Source organism: Gobius niger (genome assembly GCF_951799975.1).
Source record: "Gobius niger genome assembly, chromosome: 1".
Classification (NCBI taxonomy): Eukaryota; Metazoa; Chordata; class Actinopteri; order Gobiiformes; family Gobiidae; genus Gobius; species Gobius niger.
The window spans coordinates 34,668,481-34,682,093 of NC_136852.1; the positions used below are offsets into that span (position 1 = coordinate 34,668,481).

Consider the following 13,613-nt stretch of genomic DNA (forward strand, 5'->3'; position numbering starts at 1 on the left):
ACAATGTACGGAAATGTCCGAGTCCGTCCGACAGTTAAAGATCTGACGTCATAAGAAGACGACTTTTGTGTACCATGTAATCAGTTTGCGACTGTTCATTCAGCAGCAGCAAGAGGTTCGTGAGTTGAGAAAAGAGTGTCGTAGACAAAAGATTCACTGTATTCATACCGAAACTACACGATTGAAGTAAAAGCAATGATTGATATGATCGAAAAAGAAGAAGCGATGATTAGTGAGGAGGAGGCGGCGCAGTACGACCGGCAGATCCGGCTGTGGGGGCTGGAGGCGCAGAAGAGGTGCGGCTGCTGATTGCATTATAGTAGCTTACATGTGTATGTGTATGTGTATGTGTATGTGTATGTGTATGTGTATGTGTATGTGTATGTGTATGTGTATGTGTATGTGGGGCTATATGTATCCTGCAGGTGCACACTGTCATTGTGTCCTTGGGCAAGACACTTCACCCATGTGGCCCCAAGTTTCTGACATTGGTGTGTGAATGAGAGAGTGAATGGGTGAGTGCAGCAGCGTGTCCAGACAAGTTTCACTAGGGTGGCACAAGGACTGTAAAATATGAATTTGTCATATTTTCCGTTATTTACAACATTTTAATTGGTTTAAAGCCCTTAACATCACGTGTATACACAGTGTTACACAAAGGTTGTTTACCTACAGGTTGAGAGTAGCCTTGCTGAAGAATAAAGAGGGGAGACTAAGCCAAGCTAACCCCTCCTAGTGGTCTTTATCTAGTCTTCAGGTGAGCTGGAAACCTTAGTCTTGCTGACGAAGCCTTTTGGATGATAGGCGAAAGATCCTACACTTCAACTACAGAGTACACCCAAGGATGGACAACTGCACGACTAAGAGCTTGCTCAGACAGTGATACACAATGTAAAGTATGTAAAGAGGAATGACAAATAACAATTTTATGTCGTTTTACAGCCACTTTAGGTCTCATTTAATGAATTCTACCTTATCTGCTGCTAAAAACATAGCTGCCTAAAGCAGTCTAACAAAGTTTGCAATAAATTTCTCTTTTATATTTTGGACATAAAATCTCCATACTGGACCAACTAACAGACTCGAAGCAGGGCAATTACTAACTAATGCTAACTGTATGACTAATTGCCTTGGATTTTGTCTACTCGGCATACAATTATTTTTCTGTATTCGAACTTACGCTAGAAATTGGCTGGATGTGTTTCTAATGCAGGCAGCTGCTGGGGGGGGGGGGGGGGGGGGGGGTGGGTGAGTGTGAGTGTGAGTGTGAGTGTGAGTGTGAGTGTGAGTGTGAGTGTGAGTGTGAGTGTGAGTGTGAGTGTGAGTGTGAGGAAACGCTGCCCCGACTATTCCCCTCATGCAGCTCTCCCTAGCAATGCCCCTGTTTGAGTGCCAATGTAGGTAGAAAAGCGCTACAGAACTGACCATTTACCTTTTACTAATAAAAAAAACATTCATTTGCTTTTGTCACAACAGTACATGACTTTGTATGTTCCCTGTGTGCTCCGCTCAGTCTCCAGTGAGATGATGACTCCCATTGTTCATGTGTTATGATACTTGTGCGTGCTTTTGGCGTTGCAGACTGCGGGCCTCTCGTGTGCTGCTGGCGGGGTTAGGAGGACTTGGAGCTGAGGTGGCCAAGAACCTGATCCTGGCTGGAGTCAAAGGGTTAACCCTGCTGGACCACGAGCAGGTCAGTCCTGTCCATCCCTCAACACTGTGAACACCAGGGCAGTGCTTCAGCCTGTGTGAACACCAGGGCAGTGCTTCACCCTTTGTAATTGCCATGTTGCCCTAGGTGTCGGAGGAGTCGTGCAGAGCGCAGTTCCTGGTGCCAGTCAGTGCCCAGGGTCAGAACCGCGCCCAGGCTTCGCTGGAGAGAGCCCAGAACCTCAACCCCATGGTCGAGGTGCACGCTGACCCCACACACGTCCAGGACAAGCCCGACGACTTCTTCCTGCAGTTCGATGCGGTCAGTGGAGCCTCTCTTTGCACCTATGGCTTTGCCTATTTGCTGTTAATGATGTAACATCAGAGCTGTGCGTGTAATGGATATATTGGTCAGTGATGCAAATGAACAAAACAAAACTAGTGAAAGTTCAAAGTTGGGTCCAAATCCGGTACAATTTTAGATTTTTAAGATTTTTAATTGTTTTTACATAACATTTTAGAGCCACAATCTTAATAGTGTTAGTTTAAAATCTTAATTTTATTTTCTTAATTTTATCTGACATCTGCCAACACCTGTCGATGAATCTAAAATCTGCACTTCAGAACAGAAACATCACAAAATCCCATGCCAAGTTTGTGAAGCGGTCGCTGCTGTTCACCTGGTACCTAAACTCCAAAGCTGAATAAGTGTCTGTTACCTGGTTAGACTAACCCAAAGATACCTCCCCCTTTTTGTCTGAGAGCAACAATAGGTCAGGTTTTATATCATTTTATATAATCAAAGAGTTACTTGGTCCCATGTCTAAAAATAAATATGTATGAAAATAAACATACTTCCACAATCCCCAATACAAGTCCTAATCAGTGTTAGTGCAGTTAACTCTCGAAGTTCTTAGCTTTCAAATGAGGAATGGCCTGTCTCGCATTTCTGCCTAAATTGGTCATAAAATGTGGTCTGATCTTTAAATCATAAGAATGAATAAACAGGATTGGGAGGAAAAAGTGAACACAGAACACCTCCTGAATCTCACTGAACCGCCGCAGTTTTGTAAAGGGGAATGGTCTAAAATTCATCCTGATCGTTGTGAGCGTCTAATCTGCAACTACAGAAAAGCAGTCATTGCTACAAAAGAAGAATCAGCAGATAATTAATACAGGGGTTCACTTGTTCCTCGCTGTTGCAAATGTCTCAGGTTTTTGCAAAATATCTTGATAAACTTGTGAATTCATTTTTCCATTGATGATAGCAAGCAGTTTTCCTCAACACATGACATTGTGTGTTCCACCCAAACTATTTATCTTTGGGTTAATCAGTCCACAGTATATTTTGCCAGTAGTGCTGTGAGCACTCAAGTGCTCTTTCATCCATCCATTTTCTTCCGCTTTATCCGGGGCCGGGTCGCGGATGCAGCAGCAGAGATGCCCAGCCTTGCTGATCCACGCACACCTCCTCCAGCTGTTCTGGGGGGACCCCGAGACACAACCAAGCCAGATCAGAGACATAGTCCCTCTAGCGTGTCCTGGGCCTTCCACGGGGCCTCCTCCCAATAGGACACGCCTGGAACACCTCCCGAGGAAGGTGACCAGGAGGCATCCGGAACAGATGCCCTAGCCACCTCCACTGGCTCCTTTCGACGGGAATTAGCAGTGACTCTACTGAGCTCCTCACCTGATCTCTATGATCTCTAAGGGTGCGCCCAGCCACCCTGCGAAGGAAGTCATTTCAGTCGCTTGGTGAGAGTGGGATTGGTAAATCGAGAGCCTTCCGATACAGCGACCGCATCACTGCCGACGCTGCACCGATCCATCTAATGAGCTCACACTCCATCCGTCCCTCACTCGTGAACACGACCCCGAGATACTTGAACTACTCCGTTTGAGGCAAGGACTCCCCACCGACCTGAAGAGGGGAAGCCACCTTTTTCTGGTGGAGAACCATGGCCTCAGATTTGGAGGTGCTGATCCTCTTGCTCTTTTGCAAACCAAAGTTGAATTGTTTGGGCGGAACACTGGTACTCTATGAAGAGGGCAGAGGTTAATGATCTCAAAATCACAAAACATTTGGTCATGTTTTTTTGTTTTGTTTTTTCCAACAAGGAACCCTATGACAAAAATAGCCTTAAGAGGAGGGCCTGAGTGTTAATTGAGACTGACTATGAATAAATGTCCAGAATTGTTGTGATCTCACAAAGGAGAAATTCACTTGTTACAGTCGGAGTCAAGAAGATCACTCAGAGTTAATAAAGTGCAGCTGATACAGAGATTATTGCACATGTTGCTTTACAGTCTTATTGTACAGTCTGACAGCAGTGGGGATGAAGGCTTTGCGGTAGCGCTCCGTCCTGCACTGAGGGTGTCTCAGTCTGCCACTGAGAGAGCTGCTCAGCTCTTCTACAGTCCCGTGCAGTGGGTGGGAGGTGTTGTCCATGATGGAGGTGAGCTTGGCTAACACCCTCCTGTCCCTCACCTCCTCCACAGAGTCCAGGGGGCAGCCCAGGACGGAGCTGGCCCTCCTGACCAGCTTGTTCAGTCTGTTCTTGTCCCGCTCTGTGCTGCCCGGGGCCCAGCACACGGCAGCGTAGTGGAGAGCAGAGGCCACCACAGAGTCATAAAAAGTCCTGAGCAGAGGCCTGCTCACTCCGAACGACCTCAGTCTCCTCAGAAGGTGGAGGCGACTTTGGCCCTTCTTGTACAGGGAGTTGGTGTTGTGGGACCAGTCCAGTTTATTGTTGAGGTGAACACCCAGGTACTTGAAACTGTCCACCTCCTCAATGTCCTCCTGGATGTTCAGCGGTGTGTGCGGTAGTGGCTTCCTCGTGAAGTCGATCACCATCTCCTTCGTCTTACTGATGTTCAAGCACAGGTGGTCACGCTCACACCAGTCCACAAAGTCTAGGATGACTGACCGGTTCTCCAGGTCGTTCCCCTTAGACACACAGCCCACGATGGCGGAGTCGTCGGAGAACTTCTGGAGATGACAACTGTCCGTGTTGTGTGTGAAGTCCGATGTGTAGATGGTGAAGAGAAACGGTGAGAGGACGGTGCCCTGAGGGGCCCCGGTGCTGCAGACGACCACCTCAGACTCACAGCTGCGCAGCCGCACATACTGTGGTCGGTCCGTGAGGTAGTCTATGGTCCATGCGGTGAGATGTTCATCCACTCCCGCGTCCTCCAGCCTCCCCCGCAGCAGCGCCGGCCTGATGGTGTTGAAGGCACTGGAGAAGTCAAAGAACATGACCCTCACAGCGTTCCCGGCGTGCTCCGACAGGTAGATGACAGCGTCCTCTACTCCGATGTTGGGTCTGTAGGCAAACTGCAGCGGGTCAAGGGCGACTGGTCTGTAGTGGGCCGGTTCCCTGGCGTGCGCTGTTTTAGGAACCGGGATCAGACAGGAGGTCTTCCACAGGTCGGGGACCTTCTCCAGGCTGAGGCTCAGGTTGTAGATGCGGCAGAGGACCTCGGAGAGCTGGTCTGCACAGGTCCTCAGCAGCCTGGGACTGATGCCATCTGGTCCTGCAGCTTTCCCCCGCTTCAGTCGCCTCAGCTCTCTCCTCACCTGGTCCGGTGTGATGGAGAGGGGGGACTGGTGTGGGGGTGGACTGCCGGGGGTGGGGCAGGTGCTAGAGGAAGTCCGTATGGTGGGGGCTGGAGACGTGGGTGCAGGGGGGCTGGAGGCAGGTGAAGGTGGTCGGGGGAGGGGGGCAGTGTCCACTGGGCTGGAGACGTGTGAAGAGGAGGGAGTGGGGGGAGAATCAAACCGGTTGAAATGTTTGTTGAACAGAGAGGACATGTGAAAACAAAGTAATGTCAGTCAATCATTACAGTGCGATGCCTGACGTGTGGTGCAGGTGGTGCTGACACGCTGTTCCCGTGACCTGATGCTGCGCCTGGACCAGCTCTGCTCTCAGCACAACATCAAGGTGTTCTGCGGAGATGTCTATGGCTACTACGGCTACATGTTCACCAACCTGGGCCCACAGTACCACTTTGTGGAGTAAGTGTCTGTCCGTCTGTCCCCCCTCTTCAACTTTTACAAGCTTTAATATTATTTATTTGGATAACACTTTCTGATAAGTCCTCCGGACTTCGTAACCTGTTGCAAATCCACCCATATATTTGATCTGAATGGCAGAGTGATCAGTTAAAGGAAAACAGCTCAGGATTATGAAAATAGAAACATGAATTAGAATGATCAGTGATAACCATCTCAGTAGGGCACATACTGTATGTCACAGCATTTATGTTTTACCAGTGGGTGTCCAGTCAATCGATAAACCTCTCACAACTAGGGCTGGGTACCGTTTTTGATGCCACTACTTTATCAATACCTGGTTTTTGGTACTGGTGCCTTAACGGTCCTTTTTTCAATGCCCATGTTATTTTAATTCAATAAAAATAACATGGGCATAAGAAAAGCATTGTTCAGGATGTCATGAAACTGCACGCGCTGCAGCTTCATGTTTTCAGCAGAATTCCCACTTAACACGTTGAGGCCGTGCTGTTTTGGGGATTTAGCTGTAGAGTGCCAACAATCCAGACCATTTTTCATGATATTTGGGGCACCACAGCACATTCTATGTTACATGCTATGGCGTGTTTGAAAGGGAGACTCTTAGCTCTCAGTAGGTGAAAGTTTTAATTCTACGTGCCTCGGTTCCTGAGAAATATAAGCTAAACACGGAGGCTAGTTTTGATCAGAATCAGATTTTTTTTCTAGAAACTGACATATTGCTCCTTTCTGATTAACTCCTCTCTCCTCCTCTGTCCTCCTCACTCCTCTTGCCTCCTCTCTTCTCAGGCACTAACGTTGGGAGAAGAGGCAAATGCCTAAATATCTCAGTTTCAAGTCAATTTTCAAGGACTACATTGTTGACACATTTTGAACGATCACTTTTGCTTATTGTGTGAGCTTTTAAACAGCCTGGTTCTTGGATTGAAGACTAACCCAGATGTTTCTCAGTCGTCCTTGTACCGATTGTAACCATTTAAAAACTCAGAGAAATGTTCAAATCTCAACTGTTTTGATCTTTCCATGGGTCGCCTCTGCAGCTTCGCTGCGCAACACCACGCCGCATCGGACCAAAAAAGAAAAGAAATGCAATAATGTCCAGATCGTGACTTTTCACTAGTTTTTGATCGTCATTTATTTTACTTCTGTTCATCACAGAGCTCTTGTCTTTGTCAGGGACAAATCCACGCTGTGCTGTGACGAAGCTAAAGTGCTTCACACGTCAAAATGCCGCCTGCAGAAGGCTGAGTGTCAAGTCTCCCGTTTTGGCCGGGAAACTACCGTATTTCACCCGTCTTGGGGCTTGATTGGGCTGGTGAGACGGCTGGCAAATGGGCTTGCAGCGGGCGGTAGAAAATGTCCTGTATTTTTTAAACCAAAAGTCCTGGTTTAGTCTTGGCTCAGACCGGCTCTGCCATCTCTAATAATTACAAACACCTTTGCGTCAAACTGGTTAATTATGTGCACACTGGCTGCGGGTCAGATATGGATATGATGGAGATACTGAAATGAGGTACGAAATAATTTTTGTTTTTCGATACCGCCCCCTACCGGAGCTTTTCGGTCAGTACCAAGTAGGTACCCAGCCCTACTCACAACCGAATAACTACAAACCGGTTGCTTTTGCTACAAAGCTAAGTGAGCAGTACTTCAAGGGAAAAATGTACTAACAAAACAATATCTTTAATCTTTTGTTCTGGCGCTGTGCTTACATTTTTTTTAATTGATCCACACTCTGATGTGAAAAGAGACGGCTCTACGCGCATTTTTTAAGCTTTTATTATCTGGGCAAATTTGCCTGGTGGCCAAAGATTTGGGCAGCTGCTTGAGCCCAGCAGATGTTCTCCTTCAGCTGGCACAGCTCAGCCGAGGTGTAGCTTTCTGTGCTTGATACGTGTGTCGATACCTCGGCTCATTTAGCCCATCAATAGATGATGATGATGATGAGGAGGATGACGATGACCCGGAGAAAACCTGCGCACATTCACGGAGAAAATGCAGTTAAATTCCCAGTGCAGTCAGATTTCATTTATGAATTTATTTGAATGGGACAGTGCATATTGATGAACAGACAACTAGTGCTGTAAATATGCCGGATTTAGCTCAAGGCTAATTTCCATCCGCAGTCCCATAAAAAACAAGACAAGAACATACAAAATATAAAACATATAAGCCACAACACACAGCAGTACATTACAGACAAAACAGGCAAGGACAACAACTACACAATACATAGGGTCAATGAAAGGTCAAAGATGATGGCGATAGTTGCACATTTCCTGTCACAGTATCCTGTACCGTGTTCAGGCTTGAAAACGGCAGGAGATTTTGCAGCTGCCCTGAGAGAGTGGCATGCACATTGCTTCATTACATTAAAGGAATAGGCCACCGTTTTTATATACTAAGATATGCTCTTACCTCACTTTAGTCGAGTTAATATATCCCCGTCTGGTCTTTGTCCGTGCGCTCTGTCACGCAAACGGAGCACATACGCAGCCTCTCCCACATGTCACATAGCTCCAAAAAAGCTCACGATAGAAGCTACCAAGCTCTTCCACGTGTTCCCTATTTAAATAAAGTTACGTGAAGTGTTTTCATGCGAAGTTTATTTACACAGAAATGTAACATGTCGATTTTATAAGCAGATAAAAAGGGGGACTATATTGTGAGGCGTAATGATACGAGGAGTAAAACGTCCGTGCAGTAACTCCTAAAGGTTATTGACGGAAGTGAGCGGGGGAAGTCTTTAGGAGTTACTGCGCGGACGTTTTGCTCCTCGTATCATTACGCCTCACAATATAGTCCCCCTTTTTATTTGCTTATAAAATCGACATGTTACATTTCTGTGTAAATATACTTTGCATGAAAACACTTCACGTAACTTTATTTAAATAGGAAACACGTGGAAGAGCTTGGTAGCTTCTATCGTGAGCTTTTTCGGAGCTATATGACATGTGGGAGAGGCTGCGTATGTGCTCCGTTTGCGTGACAGTGCGCACGGACAAAGACCAGACGGGGATATATTAACACGTCTAAGGCTAGGTAAGAACATGTCTTAGTATGTAAAAACGGTGGCCTATTCCTTTAAAGGTGCATTATGTCACTTATATCAGTGCGTCTTTGACCTTTCATTGACCCTGTGGCTGTGTGAGTGGTTGACTTGGCGCCTTTGCTTTCCATCCCAGTGGCCTCCTGCTTTATAAATCACTCATAAAATCCATAATCACCTTCAGTATCACATCATGGTTCAACTATCTGACTGTTAAATACAAAAATTCAAACTCAGGCCTCAAAAATTACTGGTACAGCTCAAACCCCCCTGTCTGAACTTTATAGTCGCTCAGTGCTGAGGAAGGCCACCCAGATCACTGCAGACCCCTCACATCCACTCCACAGCTCCTTCATGCTGCTCCCATCGGGCAGGCGCCCCTGTTCCAAAGGCAATCTCCATTTTGAACGGTCACAAATAATAGTCCTGTTGTGTTGAAAGACAATAAAGTTTATCTGATCTTAGGACGCTCCACGATCCTAAGAGCTGTGTTTTAGGGTTTCTGGTAAGTTTTCTGCATGGAAGATATAATTAACCATGGAGATGGTTCCATCAGCAAAACAAACCTAATAAAGCATACTTATATTATGCAAAACCTCATCTAAAACCCTCAAATACAGGAAATGGCACTGATTTTGTACAAAATGTCCTGGTTATTATCCTGTGTGTAATAAAATAAAAGCGGATACCGACAGATGTACAGACGAACGGACTGACTGTAACTTTGTATTTGAAGGGAAAAACCTAAAGTGGTGAAGCCTTCAGGGGAGTCTACTGATGGTCCGGAGTCCAAGAAGGCCAAGGTGGACCCCACGGAGACCACTATGGTCAAGAAGGTCTGACTGCCTGCTGTTTCTCTGTGCGTCACTAGCTCTAATCTATCGCAGATAAAGATGTTTCTTTTACCTGGACATGTTTCAGCTGGATAGGACACATAATGAACATTGCTAAGCTGTATAAAAATCAAAACATATCATAAGCATACTGTATAAATATGCTTGTCCTGCAGATGGTGTCGTTCTGCTCTTTGAAGCAGGCCCTGGAGCTGGACTGGACCAGCGACAAGGCCACAGCTGCCCTCAAGAAGACCCCAGCAGACTATTTCCTGCTCCAGGGTAAGTCCATTATGTATATGACATGAAACTGCAGAAGAGAGTCCATATGCAGTACATGACATCAGTAATTGCAGAACTGCTTAAGCCTCTTATTGTTGTCAGTGAAAGTAGTGTCTGTTTGATTTAGTTTAATTTAGCTTGTGCATGTGAAGTCTGCTCATCATCACAGGCTGTAACAATATGGAAAAGGGCCTGTGCCTTTGAAAGGTTTGGAGCAGAAACTCCGAGTTGTGCAGCTCTTGTGGAGGTTTTGAGTGTCTTTCTTTTCTGCAGTGCTGCTGAAGTTCCGCACAGACCGAGGCCGTGACCCTGACCCTCGCTCCTTTGACGAGGACAGCCAGGCTTTGAGGCAGATCCGTGACGACGTGATGGAGAAACTGTGTGTCAGCCCCAGCCTCTTAAATGACCTTTTCAGCAGGTGACCACATATATACTCAAGAGAACAAACAAATCAAGTTGTTTTTGTATAACCCAATATCACAACAGGACTGCACCTCACAGGGCTGTGGATAGAACTGCACAGACTACAGATAAAGGAAATATTATGTCAGAGTCAGAGGATTGTTGATTCCATAAAACCGGAGCTTGCAGCTAAAGGCACTACTTCCTACTGTGATTTTCCAGCCTCGAGGACTCACCGGTTGCTGCGTTTTAAAAGCAGAGTGCTCTGTTTGACTGATATAGAACGATAGCGTCTTTGAGATAGACTTATACTGGAGATATATATACTTGGTGGTGGTAAGCTACTATTGTAGCCACAGCTGCCCTGGGGTAGACTGACGGATGCAAGGCAAATATTCTGTGCCATCAGCCCCTCCGACCACCACCAACCACTCACACACTACATTCATTCTAGCCTATTGTACATGTTTTAGTGGTAGGGGAAGCCGTAGTACTCGGAGGAGACCTACACCGACACGGGGAGAACATGTAAACTCCACAGAAAGGCCCCGTCAAGGTGGGAATCAAACCCTTCTCGATGTGAAGCACGAGCGCTAACCACTGTGCTGCCGTGCCACCCTTCAAACTGATCTCTCCAAATAAGTTTGTTCCTTTTCATCCTGAGTGGTTGATTGGGATGGCATGATGCTGCGTTCCCCATTGACTGTTCTTTTTCCTTTCTAGGCCCAAGTTCTGAAATCTGTTTCTGAATCTCAGCAAAAAACATATTTATTATTATTTGAACACTTGACTGCTGTTGTTTTTTTTTATGTCTGAGTTTTATTGATGTTGTTTTATTCTGCGACATGTATTTTACTGGCAAGCACCTTTTTGGCTCTTGGCGCTATACAAATACAATTTGATTGACTGATTTGATTGTCCTGCTCAGTGAACTGCAGTTGAAAACAAATGCATGTATGTGTTCTAGCTTCTGCTTCTCGGAGCTGTCACCGGTGTGTGCTGTGGTGGGCGGGGTCTTGGGACAGGAAGTGGTCAAGGTAAGACTCCCTGCAGTTGAATGCAGCTGCTACAAAGTCTGCACTAATAAGTAGATTCGGCATCCACCGAGCACAAAGCATGCCGGTCCAGGTTAAAAGTCAGGACTACCCAGACCCCAAAATGTTAACGTGACTGAGTGTGACACAGATATTGAATATTTTGAAAATCAATGTTTTAAAAGAATTCTATGCACACAATGTAATACTGACAAATACCGAGATCACAAGATTGCTTCACATTGTGACGAGAAATCACACTTGAAGGAAACTGTGTTTCCAGCTACAGCAGAATAAACCACGTGTCCAGAGTTACATCCACCAGGAAAGGAATGAATCAGGATAGAGTTAGTCCAAATAATCTGTCATCTTCACGTGTCCAGGTCAAATCTTATTTCCAGGGTTAAAATATAATGTAAATTAGGAAGAGATCCCAAAGCAAATATCCACAATGCTGCTGCTGCGCTGCTGCCTCTGCTCAAACATCTGACTGGTCTCGAGCCCAGAGAGCCGATCACAGATAGATAAATCTACATATCAATTTCCCCTTACTTTATTCATCAGTCATAAATTAAATAAATACAATAATGAATTCAATAGATTTAAGAAACGTAATAAATAGCCAAACTTGTTAAAGATACTGAAATTAAAATCATCAGTTAAATCAAACAACTTGAGGATACCATACTGCCTTTTGCTCTGCCCGATCCCGTCAGACCTTGGAAGCTGGAATTATTATTATTATTATTCAAATCTAAATGTGACACAATTATTTATAAATGGAGTAAAATACAATTTACTGCTTCATCCCTGAGTTCTGCACCTTTTAAAAAGGAGCCACATTTTGAACAGCTCTTATAACAGTGTGTGATGGTAAAACAAAATGTCACTATTCCCCGGACATATGAGACTCATGCACATGCACATATTATTAATGATTTTGTAACAAGTATCACTATGGAAGATTAATTGGGGGAGCAAAAGATATTTAATAATAAATACTGGCAGTGACTCCTGCTCTCAGGAAAATTTGAAGCATTTCTGAAGCGGTGTGCCAAAGTTATGTTCTGGTGTGCCTAAATGAAAATACTTGAGGACACCGACGCAACCAACATGAAATGTTCGTGTGGAGCCCTGTAGATGCACTAACCCTGTGGGTTAGGGTTAGCAGTGAAAAAGTGTCCGTCAGAGTATTGATTATGAAATCTGTGCTGGCTGCAGGAGTAACCTCTGCTCTCCTTCACAGGCCCTGTACCAGAGAGACGCTCCACACCGCAACTTCTTCTTCTTCGACGCACGTAAAGGCAACGGCGTGGTCGATTACTTTGGGCCCAACTAGTCAAACGTGTATTTAACCACTATTTCAGTTTTTTGTTTTTTTTAACTTTTCTAATAAAAGCAGTCTTCAAAAACAAATGTTTATCTTTTTCAATACGTTGCCAATATACACTTTCATTGAGTACTAGGGTGTGAGCCCAGCGGCATACCCAGCACAAGGGACTGAGCTTCAGGTGCTTGACCCTTTACTTTGTGCTTCACTGAGACATGAGTCAGCTGTGCCAGCTTTGGAAACTGGAGCGTCTCAGAATCAGATTAGGTTATTGCCTTTATCAGTGAACAGGATTTTCTTGTAGAGATAATTAATAGCCAGTTAATGTTAGCAGCTATGAGTGTGGACATACAGTGCCGATCAAGCCAGTTGAAAAACACTTTTTGCATGGTTATGGTAATGCAAGGCTCTCATTTTTCCTTGTTGCATATTGAAGTTCTACTTGGAACCTTGTTAAGATTCAACAATGCAAAATGTGAATGTTTGCCATTTTTCAACTGGTCTTTGACTTTTGATCGGGACTGTACCACAGTGACATAATGGCTGTGCAAGTGGCTGAAACGGGTTATTACGTTTATGAGTCTGATACAGAGTTGTTGGATGCCTGATGGCAGAGGGGGCAGGAGGTATGGGTCCAGATGGACCGTGGCCTCCTGCCTGAGGAAGGAGGGGTGAATAGTTTGTGTCCAGGGTGAGAAGGGTCAGCTGTGATCCAACCTACATGCCTCTGGGTCCTGGAGGTGTACAGGTCCTCCTACAGCCAATCACCTTCTAAGCAGCACGCACAATGCTCTGCAGTCAATACGTGTCCCTGGCTGTGGCTGGAGGGAACTCTCCCAGACACAAGGAGAACATGAACATACAGACTCCACAGACTCCTCACTGGCTGAGGGTGCCAGACCTTACCAATTAGACTCTTACAGTTATCTTTTGTTTTTTGGAGATTTCATTCAGTGTGAGCAATGTCATTTTTTTTTTTTAGTGTACATGTGGATGAATTGGC

At 45.5% G+C, this 13,613-nt stretch overlaps 1 protein-coding gene across 1 annotated transcript; it reads left to right on the forward strand.

The window, feature by feature from the left end:
* The first annotated feature begins 75 nt into the window (after positions 1-75).
* Positions 76-12,711, forward strand: sae1 (SUMO1 activating enzyme subunit 1). Its single transcript, XM_079560012.1, has 9 exons — positions 76-296; positions 1,582-1,693; positions 1,799-1,972; positions 5,520-5,665; positions 9,466-9,565; positions 9,739-9,844; positions 10,118-10,262; positions 11,214-11,283; positions 12,527-12,711. The coding sequence occupies exons 1-9, from the start codon at positions 196-198 to the stop codon at positions 12,617-12,619; spliced, it is 1,047 nt and encodes a 348-aa protein (XP_079416138.1). The 5' UTR covers positions 76-195; the 3' UTR covers positions 12,620-12,711.
* The last annotated feature ends 902 nt before the right edge of the window (positions 12,712-13,613 follow it).